At 48.0% G+C, this 18,438-nt stretch overlaps 5 protein-coding genes across 5 annotated transcripts; 2 read left to right on the top strand and 3 right to left on the bottom strand.

Annotated features, from left to right (window-relative positions):
• Positions 1-586: 586 nt before the first annotated feature.
• COL26b_003776 (uncharacterized protein) lies at positions 587-2,257 on the bottom strand (the record flags this gene model as incomplete). Its single annotated transcript, XM_053176667.1, has 1 exon — positions 587-2,257. One exon carries the CDS (start codon positions 2,255-2,257, stop codon positions 587-589), a length of 1,671 nt encoding a protein of 556 aa, XP_053039277.1.
• Positions 2,258-8,344: 6,087 nt separating this feature from the next.
• COL26b_003775 (uncharacterized protein) lies at positions 8,345-10,281 on the top strand (the record flags this gene model as incomplete). The annotated part of the gene is made up of 3 exons (XM_053176666.1): positions 8,345-8,819; positions 9,010-9,583; positions 9,636-10,281. 3 exons carry the CDS (start codon positions 8,345-8,347, stop codon positions 10,279-10,281), a joined length of 1,695 nt encoding a protein of 564 aa, XP_053039276.1.
• Positions 10,282-10,642: 361 nt separating this feature from the next.
• Positions 10,643-12,348, bottom strand: PKI1 (Pyruvate kinase; the record flags this gene model as incomplete). The annotated part of the gene is made up of 3 exons (XM_053176665.1): positions 10,643-11,813; positions 11,870-12,087; positions 12,151-12,348. 3 exons carry the CDS (start codon positions 12,346-12,348, stop codon positions 10,643-10,645), a joined length of 1,587 nt encoding a protein of 528 aa, XP_053039275.1.
• A 2,640-nt stretch (positions 12,349-14,988) lies between these two features.
• Positions 14,989-15,545, top strand: COL26b_003773 (uncharacterized protein; the record flags this gene model as incomplete). Its single annotated transcript, XM_053176664.1, has 4 exons — positions 14,989-15,042; positions 15,103-15,178; positions 15,251-15,293; positions 15,422-15,545. 4 exons carry the CDS (start codon positions 14,989-14,991, stop codon positions 15,543-15,545), a joined length of 297 nt encoding a protein of 98 aa, XP_053039274.1.
• An 808-nt stretch (positions 15,546-16,353) lies between these two features.
• On the bottom strand, positions 16,354-17,760 carry COL26b_003772 (uncharacterized protein; the record flags this gene model as incomplete). Its single annotated transcript, XM_053176663.1, has 2 exons — positions 16,354-17,642; positions 17,673-17,760. The coding sequence occupies 2 exons, from the start codon at positions 17,758-17,760 to the stop codon at positions 16,354-16,356; spliced, it is 1,377 nt and encodes a 458-aa protein (XP_053039273.1).
• Between the last annotated feature and the right edge of the window lie 678 nt (positions 17,761-18,438).

Below are 18,438 nucleotides of genomic sequence, written 5' to 3'. Positions count from 1 at the left end.
TCGTGGGCGGTAGTTTGTTTGGCAAAGCTTTGAAGATTGATGGTGGGGTACTCGCAGCCCGATAAGATCAAAGCAGCGCACAGCACAACCGCGGGGTTTCCCTGCTTTAGGTGCCTTATGGATATACCCCAATTTTCTTTTCTCTTCCCTATTACTTTCTTTTATGAAGAAATTGATTACGACAGGATCTTCCTTCACCCTACTAGCCAAGCCAAGATATCTTAAATCTTCTTGTTTCCGTAAGATTGTGAGATTTACACGAATAAGCCCCAAAGGATATGCTACAACATGCTCTCTGAAGGTCACTGAGGCGTTTTGTATGCACATCTTTTTTTTTTTCTTTTTTTGCTCAGCGCGCAGGGTGCACTGACGTCAATACACTGTGCTGCAAGGTATCCTACAAATACGTAATCGGGTATCCACATCCCCTTCACCTCACAAAAGTTTCCTCACCGAAGGTTCACCGAGGTGAGACTCATTCCTAATCGTCAAAATTCCAACCTTGTCACGATCTTCAACTCCAAAACTCCCTTCGCCAAATCCTCCTTGATGGATGCTGTTTCTCGATATTCCCCCACGTTTCACATCAGTACGTCTGGGACTTGCTGGCCATACTGGAGGCTCTCTCGCTCCTTGGTCTTTGAACTGTGATGTTCGTGCCATCACCTCCCATGTAGACCTGTCCGACGGGGCTGCGTCTGTAGCCATCGGAACACGCAGACCTCGCCTGGAATGGTGTGCTCTCGAATGACTCTCGATCAAGCAGGTGTTGTTCCAGCGAGGATCTTGCCTCAGTCCCACGGCTTGATCGGGACATGCTCCGAAGCTTGTTCATGACCCCCTGCACTCTCCGCTCCAGGCTACCGGCGTCAGAAGGAGTCGAACAGCTCTTGATACTCTTTCCAGAAGTGGTCATTCTGGTCTCGGGTCGGTCATACATGTCGTAAGCAGCAGATGGTTCTTCAATGTATTCACTGGGCGGGCGCATCGACATGTGGCCGGTGACCGGGTCAAAGTAGGGTGGCGGCAGCTGAATTGCGCCCTCGGGAGAGTAAAGACCGCGAAGATACTCCCTCGAGTGGTCGTCGAGTTTCAACTTTCCACGTCCTGCATCGATCCAAGAAGACTGTCCAGGTATCCGCGGCCACACTGAGGATGGCGCAACTCTGTAAGAATGGTGCTTGAGGCAGTCTGCATCGTCGGGAATCGGAAAAATTCGACGGATCAGGGAGTGCGTGTACTTATTGCTGAAGCCAGCCAGACGCATCGAGTCGATCATCCACTCCATTCGCACCAGCGGCTCACAAACCTTGAGCTCCTCGTCCGGGCAGTAGTACACGGCGTCGTCCACCTTCTGCACCGCCAGAGAACCCTCTGGCTCATCTATCTCGATCAGGTCGTCCGGCGTCGAGTTGGCAGCACCCAACGGAGCGCAAATCTTTGGGCGCTGGCCGTAAAACCTTCGACAAAGAAGCACGAGGCTCTTGAGCGATGAAGAGCGCTTTAGCTGTGTCTCGACGAATAACTTGATTAGGGTGTCAAGTTTTATCGTTCCTGCACGAAGCTTGTAAGCCTGCTTGCCGGGGCCGAAGCCAAATCGCGTCATGTCGAGCTCGAGAATGATGTCTTGCATGAAAGCACCATATCTGTTGTACCACAGCGTGGCCAGGGGGTCGAAGTACGCGTTGACGAACGGAGAGTACGTGACATGGAATCTCTCAGTCATCAAAAAGGAAACCATCATGTCGGCGCGGAGAGCAAAAGAGACTTGCAAGTACGATTGCAAAGGCTCCATGGCGCTAGCAAGAGAGGTGAACTCGTCGTCCTTCCAGACTTCTCTCGTCGAGCGACTGTTGGTGAGAGAGATCGGGAGCTCCGAGCTGTGGCTTATGATCACATCTTGACAGATCTTGAAGCGGGCTATAGCGGGCAGTCTGAAGAATGGCGATACGGGATCCAGGTCAGGGGCTCGACCGCGCTCAGCGAAGAACATGGCGACGGACTGATCGAAGGCGAAATCTTCCACGTTAGGCCTCTTTCCGCGACGGTACTTGTGGTAGACGATGTCAACGACTCGGTCCCAGGGAGGTAAGTTCTTGCGTGGTGCATCTGGCCATCCTGATTTGGGGGGTTCCATCAACCTGCGGGCTGCCTTGGGAGGCAGTGCGGCGGGGAAAGGATGAGGCAAAGGCGTCGAGATGTGGCTCATCTGAGGCAGTGATCCCCTATTCTTCAGCGTCGTTTCATCCACTGCCATCGAGTCAGCATCATCACGAGAAATTTCGAGGCGTTGAGCATTCAGCCTCTCCTGGCGGAGGAAAGTGAGGCATACTTGTGGTGTCTTGAGGCAGAAGCTCTTGTGATGTTCCTAGACGAGACTCTCGGCGCTTTTTTGACGGGGTGCTTTTTCCCTTCGATTTCTTTGAGTTGTCGGGTTCCTTTTTCTTGCCGAACTGAAGATTGTTTGGGTGGTGAAACCAAGAAGAGCGGCTTTGTGGGAGCGTTTTATGTCCTGGTCAATAAGGCAGGTAGGTACCTCAAGTGAGGATTGTTTGTGGTAGCATCGATCAAAATTCTGCCTTTGGCGGTGCGTCAAGTGAGGTGAAAGAAAGCGCCTGACTTTCTTTGCGACCGACCTGGTGAATTTTGAGAAATTCCATACATGCTTAGACTGAATTGCACCTTCTTGATGTGGTTGCCGTCACGGCTGTCACCGCCGCCTCTTTTCATCTAAAGGTCAGTGTTCTTCTCATTCGAGTAAACTTTTCACTATCCTCCAGGCTTCATCTAACCTCATTTTCCGCTTCACTCCCTTACAAAATTGTCCACCGGGCAGTATAACTCTATCTGATCCTCAAAAGAGCTACCCTCGTACTGGAGTCGGTCTTGCTGGCTGTGTACCTCGAGATGGGGTTACGAGAAATGTGCGACGTCCTCTTATCCTTGTGTTCTTGAGCCGTTGTTATTCTTACCTCGTTATCTCCCATTCGTCATTACTGTGAACTTCGTTGTTTAACCGCTAATAAGGCCTTGGTTAGACGAGACGTGGGATGTTGATGGGTGAGGAATGAGCGGTCCCATAAAGCCCCTCCAAGCAGGGGTCTGTGGCTTCTGACTCTGCGAAGACGACACGATATTCAGCTTGGCCTTTTACAGAATATTAGCGCTTCAGGCCCCTGTAGATGACCTCTTGAATAATTCTGTGGGTTTTTTTTTTCTCTTTTGGGCAGATCTTTGAGAACCATTATTAAGTGAAGACGAGAATGAGGACGATGAAGACGTCGGAGACGATGGAGAAACATAACGATAGGGACAACTTATCCCCCGTCCTCATGGGTTACTCAATAATCAGTTGGCTGCAATTCTTTAACTGAAACGGAAGACTTGGTTTCTTGATCTGGGCCATTGTTCGCGAAGTTTCCGGTAGTGGTATTGACACATGGATCCCGTTGTTCTTCGGCGATAAGTGGGCCATCGGCCCCGATACACGGAGCCGGCCTCATACGCCGTTTTTGGCAGCACAGGTAATTGCAAGACATGATAGCCCTCCTCATATGCCCTTACCCATGTCTTGCAGAACCGAAAGGGCCCCGTTTGGCGGCGCACCCCTCTGGTTAGCTGGTGCACCCCCTCTGTGGCGTATGAGGCGCGTGCCTCTAATAACTAGTAAAACTAGCGAAACGCTTACTTAAGCGGTTAAAATAGAGGCCTCTAATTAGCTTAGATTAGCTAGAGGATTAGCTAGGGTTTTACTAAGTTATTAAATAGTTTAAAAACTCTTTAGATTTAAATAATTTAAAGCTTAATAGTTAGTTTTTCAGATTTTAATTAAAAAGCTATTATATTATATAATCTCTAGTAACTATAAATAAGTATAATATTTAAATTAATAGTTTAGCTAGTTTTAGTATTTAATTTCTTATAGTTTAGCTACTTTTATTACTTCTTATACTTAACTAACTTCTACTTTATGAATAAGATAATCTAATGTACTTTTAAATTTAAAATTAATATTAATATTATATCTAAATAGTAGTAAGTTATACATATCTTATATAGTATCTAATTATATAGATTTATTTTTAACTTATAAAATAAGCTTAATAAGTATAAATAAGCGTTATAACAAGCTTAATAGTATATTAGTAGTTAGATTAATTATTTTAATATTATTAATATATTTTAAAGTAGTAATAACTAGCTTTATAAGATTAATAATAATACTTAATATTAGCTTTATATATATTATTATATTTAATAGCTTTAAAACCTTTTTAAGTAGTTATAGCTTCACTAAAAGTAAGTAGTATAGTTAATAGTAGTATTAATAATGCTTTAGTAGCTTTATTAATAATCTTAAACTTAAAATAAGAGGTATTATACTTAGAAGTTATATTATTAGCTTTTTTAATAATATAAGAGTAACTTTTAGCTTTAACTTATAGAGGATTAAAGAGAAGTAAGCTAGTAGTGCTAACTATAAGTTAAAGTAGTTTTTAAATCTTAAACTAATAAGAGTAAATCTTTTTAAGTAATAATAGCTAATTTTATTACTTATAAAACTAGAGAATATAGTAATAAGGTAAGCTATATAACTTATTAATTAAGTAAAGCTTATAGTTAAGTATATTTTAATATTTATATTAAGCTATTCTTATTTAGTTTTACTAGCTTAGCTAGCTTATTAATAAAGTTATTAAATGCTTTATTATAAATATAATACTTAATTTTACTAAAGACTTTATTAAGCTAACTTAGCGCCTTATCTTTATATATTTTAATATATTATATTAAGTTATTATTTTATTAATCTTAAGAAACTATTAATTTCTAGGAGATATTTTTAAGATTATTAGTATAATAGTAAACTTAATACTTAATAGAAGTATAAGAAGACCTAATAATTAATATTATAGTATAGCTAAAATAGGTAATCTAATTAGTTTAAAAAGCTATTAGCTTTTTATATTAAAGTATAATTTATACAGAAAAGGTATAATTAACTATAAGGTTAAAGTAGTTAATATTCTTAAAAGTAGCTTTTTATTAGTTATATATATCTTATATATTAGTATAAAGAAGATTATTTTAATCTTTAAGAAACTAAATAAACTACAAGTAGTAAGTAATACTACTATTAGTATTCTTTATAGTATAGAAGAAATAGTGTTTAGTTTTAATGAAAATATTTATATTAATATATTAGTAGTAGAAAAAGTATAATATATTATAGAAAGTAAGGTTAGTGTTAAAAGCTTTAATAAAAGTAAGTTTATAATTAGTATAAATAATTTATAAATACTTAATATTATAGTTTTTAAGTAGTTTAATAAAAATATTAACTACTTATTTGTAATTATATTCTTTTTTATTAGATAAGAAATAAGAAGTAACTTAAAAAGCCTACTTATTACTAATAGTATTATATATATTAAAAAGTAGTATATTAAAATAATTATGTTAACATATAACATTCTTTTATAATAATAATAATAATAATATAAGAATCATAATAACGCTTAACTTACTTTAATATTCTATATAAAATAAACTAATAACATTTAAGCTATAAAACCTTATATAAAAATACTCTGTTTATTACAACTTATAACTATAATCTTGATTATGTAATACGTATAGTTACGTAAGCACATTATGTAATTAGCAGTTTAGTAGGTTACGTTTCAGATTATCTATCCCCTCACTTTTGCCTACTAGAGGATGCAACCTGGAAACAACAACAACAAGAGTCATCACAATACATCACTTCCTTTATTATTCTCTATACAATAAATGCCTATAAATGCTTAGGATTATTACATTTCATCATAACATAAGCCCATCTATAACCCTATACTACATAGGCGTATATACCACGCCCCTGAATACGCTTATACCTGTGTTAACAAATTAGTTTTATATATTAAATCTATTAATAGGATATTGAATAGCTTTTAAAGTAAGTAACTACTATATATAGTACTATAAAAAGAGCTATAATATAGCTTTTAAAATCTTACTTAAAGTAGTATTAATACTTCTCTAATTTATCTAATTAGTTAAATAGCTACTTAATTAATATATAGCTAGTAAGCTTTTTATAATAATAATAAATAAAGATATTAATAATATTATAATAGCTAGTTAATAATATTGTATTAAGTACTTTCTATATATAAAGCTATGAAGAAGTAGATAGGTTAAATACTATAGTTCTAGAAGTATATAATTTTTAGTATTACTTTAATAAAGAGGGGTTAATATATCTTATAATAAAAGTTAGTATTAAAGAATTTATAGTTATAGTAGTTATAATATTTAAGCTACTTTAATGTATTAAATATACTATATATAAAGTAATTACTATAAGTAGAGTTAAGTTAAATAATAACTTACTATAAGTAAGAAGTTATATAAGAGGAGCTTTTATAGCATTTTAATATATAAACTTAAACTCTATATTACTTTATTTAGGTATTATTATAGTATAATAAATAGGTATATTAATAAAAGGCTTTCTCTTAAAAACTACATACTACTTATATAATATATACTAAGAAGTTATTAGTAAAGTAGATAATAAATAGAGCTTTATAAGTAGCTTTTTTTAAAAGAAATCTATTATTTAAAATAAGATAAATATACTTAATAAAGTTATAATTATTATACTTAATAATATAAGTATAAATAAAACTAAAATTAATAGTAATAATATTATTACTTTTACTAATAGTAGAGGAGTTATTAAAAAAGATAAAGTTAGTAGTGGTAAAGCTAATAGAAGCTACTAATATAGCGCTAAGTATAGTAATAGCTTCTTCTTTTTTAAATTTAATCTTTTCTTATAATAATATTATAATAGCTTTAAAAATAGTTAATAATAGTAGTATTAATAAGCTATAGATAAAAATACTAAAAATTTAATAATAAGCAGAGTAGAGGGCTAGTATTAGAGTCTAGGCAAAATCAGCTACAGAGGGGGTATGCTAGCTAACCAGAGGGGTGCGCCGCTGAATAGGGCCTAACCAAAAGTCTAAAAGGCGTTTTCTTATTCTTCAGATAAACCCCTTACTCAGATTACATGTGGCTAGAATCACGCTCTTGCTGCTGTGCCCATTTTCGTATGAGGGAGTATTCATAGCTGCAGGGGTTCAATCCCTTGCTGAGAACCAATGATTCGGGTCAACGGCTTTAGCGAAATGACCGGAGATAGCCGGCCTTGAAACATTCGCTCTCATTCGTTGCCGCACCAGCTCCGTCTTATACGTTACATCGCAGGTAGGGTGGATGGCAGGAAGTGCGAGCCGGCCACGACACAGGGCGGGAGAGATCTCACCAAGAAAATCGGGCGCCGAGACACAACGACTTGCAACGGCGCAGAATCGGCCGACTCACCCCGATGTCTTGGCGGCAGAGAGCTCTTTGCGGCAACAAGATTGGTTCGTTGCCTCGCGTAAAAACCGTGCAGAAGTTCCAATTACTCCAAACCAACGGACCAGCCTTAACCGCACGGGTTTCGGGGCGGATTTAACAGTTGTAGCTGCCGTATTTTTTGCGCTAGACCCCAGACTTCCCTTTCCCCTCTCTTCTCCCCGCCGATCTAGTCAGGGAGGCCGACTAGCTTGATGGTACGGTGCTCAGTTGGTGGTGTGATCAGGTTCCGCTGGTCAATACGTATGACACTGCTCAATCCCATCTCAACGGTTCGCGCAGATGGGATGGGGGCTGCATGATGGGACCGAGAACCCGAGAAAGGCTTGGATCATTCCCTTAAAGAGTGGGAGAGGTGCTGTATGACTCTTAGCCCCGTTGACTGTCTTTCTTCCGATTTGCTTCACATTCTGTTCATTGTGGTCCGGCGATTGCCCCTGCTCTAAACTTGTCAGGCCACTTGATTTTCATCGATTGCTCGATACCCATGGGTCTCATTAAACCTGACTCATTCATAGCTTGACTGCCCGTCGTTTGACCTCCAGAACCTCTTTTGATTTTCACCATCACTACATATTTTGTGTGTCAGATTCGAGCTCGGCGGTGATATTTGATCAGCTACTTTGCATTTGCCACAGATTTGTATGCTGGACTTGAACCATTCGTAAGTTAATCCAAGCTATCACTTCAAACTCCCTTTCTGCGTATGCGAGCCTATCGTATGAATCCTCAGCAGGTGATGGTCAAGAACCCAAGCGCGTGTGGATAGCGTAACGAGTTGCCAAGGCTCGGGACGGATCGCATAGCATGCACATACAAACACTCTTTATTCCGTTCGATACACATCTAGAAGTCCTCAAACCACATACATCAGTATTAATACTCACTGTCAGCTCGGCAGACCTCTTACGACATGCCTTCAGATCCATCAGAAAAGGAGACTGGCCATACAACAGATGACCGCGCATCAAGTCGAGAGACTGAACGTGACAACGAGGACCCTGGACCACCTCACTTACTGAAACGTGAGCCCACAAGAGAAGAAAAGACGGCAGAGGCCTACGCAGAAGGTCACGACGCCGATATCCCCTCTAGTCTGGGCTATGTACTCGATGAGCGCGGCGAACAGCAAAGAAGACGATCCCTAGCAAGACACAGACGGGCATCAGACGCGCGGAAATCAACTACGAGCAACCATAGACATGAAGATATTGAGAAGGGTCCTCAAACAAACGAGCCGGACGGTGGAGAAAGTTCAGAGGACGAGAATGTGGTATGGTGGGATGGCGACGACGATCCTCAAAACCCATACAACTGGCCAACCTGGAGGAAAGTCATGACATGCACACTGATCAGTGCCATGACATTCGTCACCCCCCTTGCTTCATGTATGATTCTTCTCCGACCTTGTCTCCAGCGAAAACTAATTCTTCTGCCACAGCTATCTTTGCCCCAGGTGTCCCAGAACTCATGAAAGAGTTTAAAAATGACAGCCCCTACCTAGCGTCCTTCGTCGTCTCCGGTCAGTGAACAATCCCCTCGCTCATAAGCAGAAATCAGGCCAACAGAAAGTTCCAGTCTACGTACTCGGCTTCGCAGCAGGACCCCTCCTGTGCGCTCCTCTCAGCGAGATCTACGGCCGCACGATAGTCTATCATATCTGCAACTTCTGCTTCATATGCTTCAATATCGGCGCCGCCTTCGCCCCGACCCTAAACGCTCTCATCGTATTCCGGTTATTCGCAGGTATCTTCGGCTCGTGCCCCATCACTAACGGGGGCGGCTCCATCGCCGACATGATCCGTCAGGAGAAGCGTGGTGTCGCCATGTCTGTCTTCAGTATCGGACCTCTCCTCGGTCCGATCGTAGGCCCGGTTGCTGGTGGGTTTTTGAGTGAAAGCGCGGGGTGGCGCTGGACGTTCCGATTACTCTCGATCGTGTCAGGCGTCATTAGCATCATCATGGTCATTTTCCTCAAGGAGACGTATGCGGCCGTCATTCTGGACAAGAAGGTTCGTCGGCTCCAAAAGGAGACGGGGAACAAGATGCTGCGATCGAAGCTTGACATTGGTCTTTCATCAGCCGATTACTTCAAGCGCGGTATCGTTAGACCTCTCAAAATGATCGCCTTCTCGCCAATCACTCAAATATTGTAGGCCCATCCATACCGGCCCCCTTGATACTTGGCTGACCCTTCGTATCAGTGGCTTCTACATCGCCGTCGTATACGGATATCTGTACCTCATGTTCACCTCCATTACGTCCGTCTTCATGCTTCAGTATCAATTTAGCGCCGGTACAGCCGGTCTAGCCTTCCTCGGTCTAGGTGTTGGCTCCATGATCGGCGTGGTATTCTTCAGCATTACTTCAGACAAGTATGTGAAAAAGAAAGCGGCCGAGGCCGATGCAGCCGCAGACGAAGCTGGAACAGCTCGCGAGGGAATGAAGCCCGAATACCGGCTGGTTTCGCTTCCGGCCGGCGCCCTTTTCCTTCCCGCAGGCCTCTTCATCTATGGCTGGACAGCGGAGTACGGTGTGCACTGGATCGTACCAATCCTTGGCACTTCCATCATTGGCGTTGGCAACCTCATCATCTTCATGGCGTTGCAACTTTATCTGGTTGACTCGTTTACCATCTATGCGGCTTCCGCGCTGGCAGCGAATGCAGTCGTGCGGTCCGTGGCTGGCGCTGTTCTGCCTCTTGCTGGTCTGAAGATGTATGAGGATTTGGGCGTGGGTTGGGGAAACAGTGTTCTTGGATTCATTGCGGCAGCTTTAGTGCCCGTGCCGTTCTTGATCATAAAGTATGGCGAATATCTTCGGAAGAACTTCGAGGTGAAGAACTTGTAAATTTAAGGACATGTTCGATGGCTGCGAGAGACGTGCATTGCATGTGAAGTTGAAATGGTCAAAAGCCGTTCTTCACAGGTCTCCGCATCCATACATTAGACCTGGACAGAGCACCCGTGTGAGTTCATCCCTTCCTTGCGACTCCGACTACTCCGCAACTCAGTCGAGACTGGATGGTATGGTTGAGATCAAGATATCAATATAGATCGAACGACTGGAAGGTGATATCTGCTTTATTCATTTGTGTAATTCATACTCGCGTCAAAGGGCATCGTGGCCCACCATCGTCTATCAGGATTTAACTAGGTACTTTGATTCCTCCCATACGCCAACAGCATTTTCTATTTCCCTCACATGCAATTTAGTTCAACATACCGAGACCCAGGTGCTCAGGGTCGGCCTTGACAATACGGATGGTGTTGGTGTTGCCCATGCCGCCCTTCCACCCCTGAACAACGACAACGGTGTCGCCCTTGCTGACGATGTTGAGCTCCAGAGCGTTCTCGACAGCCCACTTAATGCGGCGGTCGACATCCTCCTGCCAGTTGACCTTGCTGAAGTCAGGCTTGGCCTCGGGGAACAGGAAGGGGTAAACGCCCCGGTACAAGTGAGCGTAGCGGGAAGCAGAGGGGTTTCTTGTGACCATGAAGATGGGGCAGACAGGACGGTACTTGGAGAGAAGGCGAGCGGAGTCACCAGAGGTGGACAGGACGATGATACCACCGGCATTCAGGTCGAGAGAAGTCCTGACAGCAGCCATGGCGCAAGACTCGACGACGCTGACGGGACGCTTGACCAGAGTGCACATCTCCTCGAAGTGCGAAACGTAGGGGATCGTGTTCTCCGCCTTGAGGCAGGCCTCGTGCATCTCGGAAACGGCTTCGTTAGGGTAGCTACCCTTGGCGGTCTCGCCAGACAACATGACGCAGTCGGCACCGTCAGTGATGGCGTTGCCAACATCGCTAATCTCGGCACGGGTAGGGCGAGGGTTCTTGATCATGGACTCGAGCATCTGGGTGGCGCAGATGACGGGCTTGCCGGCCCTGTTGCACAGAGCAATCATCTTCTTCTGGGCGGCGAAGACCTCGGCGGCGGGGATCTCAATACCGAGATCGCCACGGGCGACCATGACACCGTCGGTCTCCTGGAGAATCTCCTCGAAGTTGTTGAGACCCTGACGGTTCTCGATCTTGGCAATGATCTGGATGTGCTTGCCCTCCTCGCCAAGGACGTCACGAATGTCCGTGATGTCCTGGCCACGGCGGATAAATGAGGCGAAGACCATGTCGACGTTGTTCTTGACACCAAACCTCAGGTCGTTCTTGTCCTTCTCGGAGAGAGCGGGAAGATCGACATCGGTGTTGGGTAGGTTGACACCCTTCTTGGAGGAAATGAAGCCGTTGTTGCGGGCGCGGACCTGGACGGTCTTGTCATCGACGACCTTGATGACATCAAAAGCCAGGACACCGTCGTCAACGTAGATGATACGGCCGGGCTCGATGACCTTGGTGATGTTCTTGTAGTCAACGTACCTGCGCAGAAGTGTTAGCGGCCGAGAAAAATTTCGTGAGGCAGGGATATTACGTACATGTTTTCAGTATCGCAGGCAGTGGCGTATTGGTCGTCGGTGGTGAAGTTCATGATCTTGCCGGCGGAGATGGGGATATCAGCGTCGTCCTTGGTGTTGCCGGTGCGGATCTCGGGGCCCTTGGTGTCGAGGGCGATGGCGACCTGACGGCCGGGCTGGGCCTTCTCGGCGGCGCGGGCATTGTCAATGACGGACTGGTGGTACTCGTAGCTGCCGTGCTGTTGGTGGATAACATGTTAGCCGATTGCCGTCAAACAGGGAGAGGCAGCGGGGTGGCTCACGGAGAAGTTCATGCGCACGACGTTCAGACCGGACTTGCGCAGAGCGTTGATGGCCTCAACAGAGTTGGTCTTGGGACCGATGGTGCAGATGATGGAAGAGCGGCGGTAGTTCTTCTCGGGCTGGTAGGCAGTGTCGAGGCTGGAGAGCCAGGCGATCTTTCCGCCTACATCAAGGTGGTCCTGAGCAGTAGCAGCCATTGTGAAGATTTGACGGCGGGGTATCGATTTCGAAGGGAGAGGTGGATAAGCTGGCGTCGTGACAATCTCTGGTCTGCGGCAGCTATTAGATCCTGCTTGGTCGACAGGCAGTGGAGGGTTGGAGGAGGAAGAGGGATGATGTGAGGAGAGTGGGAGTGGGAGGACAGTGAGAGATAAAAAAAAAAAATCTAATGGCTGATGGATGGGTGAGACCCTAAAGTACAAGATTTATGCAGACAGGGAGCCTCAACCAAGATGGGTATTTGTTGAAGGACGGGGGGGGGAAGACAGAGCAGAGACAACAGACGTCAGGACAGGGCAGACAGACAAGACACACGAGGTGGGAGCAAGAGAAATAATTTGCTGCTTGGCCCAGACCGAGTGAAGAAGCTGCTTGCTGTCCGTCTGAAGATTGCCGCTGCTGCTGCGGTGGTGGTGGTCGGCGTCGGCGGTTTCCCGGTAGCGCTGGCTGGCGCTGGACCTTGGTGCGGTGCTGCTGCCCCTCGTTGGTTTCCATTGACTTTTTGGGGTCGGGTGGGAAAACTGCCCCTCAATTCAACGCAGTGGCAGCAATCAGCCAACGTTGCTAACAGACCGGGAACCCAGCAGCTTTGGCAGCGCCGGGCACCCAGCACCACCGGGGAGCCCCACTAACATGAGGTGCTGTGACAGCACCCTCGTCCCTTCCTCACCTCACCTTTCCCGGACGGGGACCCTGTTCATGCCCATCCTCTGGTATGTGCGCACTTGCCCTTTTCCCGCCTCACCTCACCTTTTTTCTCTGGTCTTCCCACTGCTCGGCACGCACGTTCTGTGTACATTGCACACCGGCGCAAACCCGGCAGTACACGTAAATAGAATGCCCAGCCGGAACAGGGTGACGCGAGACCCAAGGTCGGGTAAGGTGAGGTCAGGCCAGTGATAGTGCCAGGCGGAACTGGGAGAGAAAACAGAAACAGGACCAGACGCAGAAACAAAACTGGCAGGGGTGTAGACGTGGGATGCAGTGCTTGGTGCTGGTGTTGATGCGACTCGTTCCACTTACCTGAGCCAAGCTATTTATTCTCTCGTCGACGCTCGAGCGTGATGCTGTCCAACGTGAAGTGATTCAGAAGCGGTGCGGCGGAAAATAAAAATAAATGATGAAGAGAAGCCCGCAAGAGAGGGAACCCCGCGAACAGTAGTAATGGGAGGAGGGAGGTAGTAGAAGACACCGGCGGGGATGGCGGAACGGGGAGCATGGACGGGATGGGATGTGAGGGATTTCAATAGCATTGTTAGTTTCGGCCTTTCTTTCGTGTTTTTTTCTTCTTCTTCCCACCTTCCCTTCCCAAGTTCCCCTTCAACAGTCCCATCCCTCGCTCGCCTCCGACCATTTGGTCCGGGTCCTCTCTGCCTCTGCCCAAGTCCACGAGTTCCTGGTAGTGTCCAATCTCTGCTGTCCCTTCTCCCACTCTGCGACGGAGCTCCGTTTCCTTGGGCGACCTTGGCTGGGCGCTGGGCCATAAAGCCTCAAACACTCAACAAACCAGAGCTCATGCTTTTGACACACAGCTATTTCCAACGGGTGCGGCAGCGCCAGCCCGACCCCTCCAAGCCCCTCCATTGCTGGACACCTTGGCTCTCCAGCAGGGCTCCCCACCAGCTAAAAAAAAGGGAAAGCGTCGCAGTGGAGAGGTCCCCTGGTCCACTTGGGGTGCTTCCTGGCCTGTCCGCGGAATGTCCAATGCCCTCGTCAAAAAGATAAGTGGTACTGTAGCTCCGGCCCTCCAAAATCGACGGGGCACTGAATCTGAACCGCGGAGGAGGAAAAGTCCTCCAACTCCGAGACCCAAGGCACAAGGTCCAAGGTCCGCACCAGATCGCCCAATCCCATTCCCCTCTTCGTCGTGACGCGAATCAAATTGTCCCGATAACGGTACCATGCACCGAGTCGCGTCCTGCACCGCCGCTTATCGGCCGTCCAGGCAGGGGAGCGCCTACGGGCAGACCGTTGAGGGGGCTAAAGAGGGAAAAACCGTCGAAAAGACTCCAAGCGAGAAATATGCAACAAACAGAGTTCGTCGGGTAACCGATGAGAGCAACCTGACCCCACTTGGAGCTGACTTCAGGGCCACGTGACTTTGACAACGCTTGGTTCCACTGAAACGCGAGCTCCGTATCGAGGTACGTCGAGGTACTTGACCGTCTCAGAGAGAGGTACTTCTCCCAAAGTCGCGCGCTCCTTATCGCCGCAGACACCTCGCTGGACGGTGCCACGATGAACATGAACGGCCCACCCTCGGCGGCGGCCCGGCAGCCTGAGGCCTGGCAGGTACCTAAGCGGACGCAGTAGCGCACAGTCCACGCGAGCTTTGCACCGCTCACCGACCACCTCAGGCCAGGCACAGCACTCGCTGCACCAGTCGCCGCCAGCCCATCCTCCCGTGGGGTCCTCTCAGGTGCGAAAAGTGTCCACCCTGGTGGTGTGCCAGACGAGCCTTGTCCCATGACAACACCCTTTGTCTCCAAAACCCAAGCGACGATACCGCCTCTTCGACACCAACAAAACCCAAAACGCAAAGGAGAATAGAAACACGCAAACTCCTCAACCAACGACGCCAAAAAAAGAAACAGAAACAACAAACCTGAATCTTCAAGATGGTTGGTACCACCTCCTTCCCCCCGTTTCCGGCCGCGCGGCGAGTCCTCCTCGTGCGTGCTCGCTCGCTGCCTCGTCTTCGACTTGCTTGCGCAGTCTTAACCTCCGTATAGCTCCTCAACTTGCTGACTCTGGGGCTGTGGTCGAAGTTTGGGCGTCTGACTCACTACGCATTCGATGCGGTTCTCAGTTCGTTGCCCCCCCCTCTCTCTTACTGCCCCGATCCGTCGGACGACAACCGGCTGATGCTTTTACCTACAGTTTCCGCCTTCCTCGCTGGCATGAAGCGCTCGACAGGCCTTACGTGAGTATCGATCCGAACTGGACAGGACAGAACTGTCACCCGCAGGTGCAAATCTGCGTCAAGAGAATGCGTGGCAGCTGACAAGTGCCCATTCTGGGAATCGTCAGACCCAGTTTCAAGACTGACAGAGCCGCGGGCGAGAACAAGGACATGTCGAAGTGGATTGACAAGTATCTCGGTGTCGGCGAGTGGGTGATGGACCAGTCGGTTGCGATCGCCGGCTCCAGCGGATGGTTTGAGCGTACGCGGTAGATGGACGACGATGACTGCTCCTCCTCCCCCCCCCCTTTCATGAATTTCGACGGCGCGACGACTATTCCAACGACCATTCCAATTTTCTCGTCTATTCGGCCATTTTTCTTGCAAATATTGGCGCAGCAATGCTCGGCGGCTGCGTGGGGGATTCGGCACCTGGGTGAACGCTCGGCGAGGGTCGGGTGGTCGGGGCGTGGCGCCTCGGCGGGCACCCGGTCGGTGTTCTCGATTTCGGACAAAACTCTGCTCCCTGAAGATGTTACGTGCGATGCTAGAATCGTGCTGCGGGGGCTATCAAATGTCGTTGGGCATGGTGGACGAGACGGCGTTCTCGTCGCCCAGCTTTTCTTTATAAAAGCCTCTGGCGCAGGCTCCCCCGTGTATCCTTACCACCGGACCTTCAGACCCCACTTTCGGGATCGTCCTCGTCGCAAAATACAGATATAGCCGAGGTTACCAACCAATCCAGTGCGCCACAGTTGCAGCTCACTTGTACGTACCCGCGACTTTACCTAAATTGCCTCGTGACGGAGAGCACATGGGGACGGGCGAACTGTGGGCTTTGATGCAAATCGATTCCTAGGCATTCCGATAAACGCCGTTCAAACTGACTATTCGTGGGGTATCCTGTCCTACGTGCCCTGTCCTATCCAATGCCGTTTGCCATAATGTAAGTAATCCAATGCAGTCGTAGTTAGGGGTCCTCCCCGCAACTCATCATCCATGCCGTGTGCTCTCGACCAGTCACCGCAAGTCCCTCGAATGTGATCCATCAGCGCTCCCTCAATCCGGCCAAGAAGACAATCTACAGACTGTGCTCAGCCAAGAACTCTGGCGGCACTTCGTTGTCGCTGTCTCGTCTCGAGGAAGCTCCAATGGGCTTGGCGTGTGGTTGTGCGTCGTCATGCTCTTCGAGGTGCGATACGAGCAAATCAGGCGGTACTTCGTTGTCACTCTCGTCGTGGTGGCTACCAACAGAATTCGTCTCGACGGCATCGGCATCCTTCTCGTTGCGTTCTTGTTGGCCTTCATCATTTGGCCAGGGTTCCTCGACATCACCAACCTCCGCCCTGGGTTGCGGGAGGCTGCTACGAAGCAAGCGCTCAGCTTCTCTAAACGCCTCGAGCTCAGCGCCGATGGCGCATATCAGGAGGTTCCAGCTGTTCTTCTCCGCAGTCCGCATATGTTCCTCGAGCTCCAGGATCACCTTGCCCATCCTGGGTAGCATCGACTGAACGGCCTCTTCCTGCATCCGCGGGGTCTGTTTGCCCTTCTCATTCACGCCGCTGCTTAGTGACTTCCGCAGGTCGGCCTCGAACGTGGTGATGAGATCGACGGTTTCCTGCCACAATGCCGTGCCCTGGTCGAGTGCCTCACGATCCTTGTCAACCTGGGCCTTCCGTCGCTCCAAAAAGTCGACCTCACTTTCCCACCAGTCTTTTGCCATGCTAAGCGTACGCCGGGCGGGTATCATGCGAAAGAAATCAGCGCCCCCAGGCAAATCGTTCGCCCCGTAAGATGATCCAGGGTCTGTACGTGATACAGCCTCGACTACGTCGGGATCGAGAGGCTCAATGGGGGGCCGGTGGAGTAAAGACGCAACCTCGCCCTCGACCTCCTTCAGCGCACCTCTGTACCCGCTCAAGCCGGCCTCTCGGCGATTGCGGACATCCGCCATTTTACGTTCGAGCCATCGATGCCTGTTTCTCATGCCAACGAGCTTCTCCTCTAACTCACGAATCTCCTGGCCCAAGGATTCATGCTGGTCGCCAAGGTCTCGAAGCTCTTTGCCCAGCGGCTCTTCCTCATTGTCTGCAAGGCTACGAAGCTCTGCAGAGATGCTTTCTTTACGACTGCAAAGGTTGCCCAAATGCGAAAGTGCCTTTTTGCGCTGTGACAGCGCGGATTCGATGTAGGAGTTCTCTTCGGACTTCAAGTCAGTCAAGTACGTTAGAGCACGCCGCAAGCCTTTGCGTGCGGTCTGAAGGCCTTGAGGCCCCGAGGTCTTCGGTTGCCGAACAGGTATGATGTCGCCACGAGCGGTCGCGCGCACTGGTGGATCGAGCGATGCCATCATCCGCGACTTTGATGATGCTGTAGAATAGAATGTCCCCGTGGGCGTACTACTCCCTGAGTCACTCCAGGCGTCCTGTCCACCTGTGGCAATGGTGTCTGTCGACTCATTGCTAGGCGCTAGTCCCGTGGCCTGCATGTCCAGCAATTGCTGTACTTCCTTCTGCAACGCTCGCTCCCGATGTTGTAGGTTGCGCCATATTGAATCACCTCTGGACGAGGAGCTTGACCCGCGCGAACTCTGATCGAACAGAATGCTCCCGAAACTGACTCGGCTCGGGGCCATGCCCCCAGCCGCATGACTACTGCGACCGGCTTTGGAACCTTCTCTAGAACTTCTTCTGCCCTGCGGTGGATTCTGAACCAGAATCGAGGCGGCGATCGGCGGTGGAGGGCCGGCGAACAAGGCCTTAGCCCTGGGCTTCAGTTTGGAGATAGACCCAGCGGGACTGAGGGGGTCTTCGTCCAAAACATCTTTATCCCACGGGTCCACAGGAGACGGAGAGCGGCGTCTTGACATCGTAATGGGTGTTCGCGGCGACTCTGGAAGCAGAGCGTCGTGCGGTCGTGGGGACAGTTCGTCGAGATCGTAATCGTTTGCACGTCTTTCGGCAGAGATATGCAGCGGCAGGAGAGGCGATTTGTTTCGGCTCAGCGAGAGCCGATCAAAGAATCTTGGGGAGTCTGGGGCCATCAAGACACATGGACGATGCCGACAGGACTGTCGGGCTGTTTGAGCGACAAATCGGCAGAAATGGGGTGGAATGGGGTGGAATGGCGTAATACTATGAATGATGACAGCTAAGATGTACGAGTA

The sequence above is a fragment of the Colletotrichum chrysophilum genome (assembly GCF_026319265.1).
Source record: "Colletotrichum chrysophilum strain AFK26 chromosome Unknown scaffold_22, whole genome shotgun sequence".
Taxonomy (NCBI): domain Eukaryota; kingdom Fungi; phylum Ascomycota; class Sordariomycetes; order Glomerellales; family Glomerellaceae; genus Colletotrichum; species Colletotrichum chrysophilum.
The sequence above is the reverse complement of the archived record's forward strand: the minus strand, read 5'-3'. Positions and strand labels throughout refer to the sequence as shown.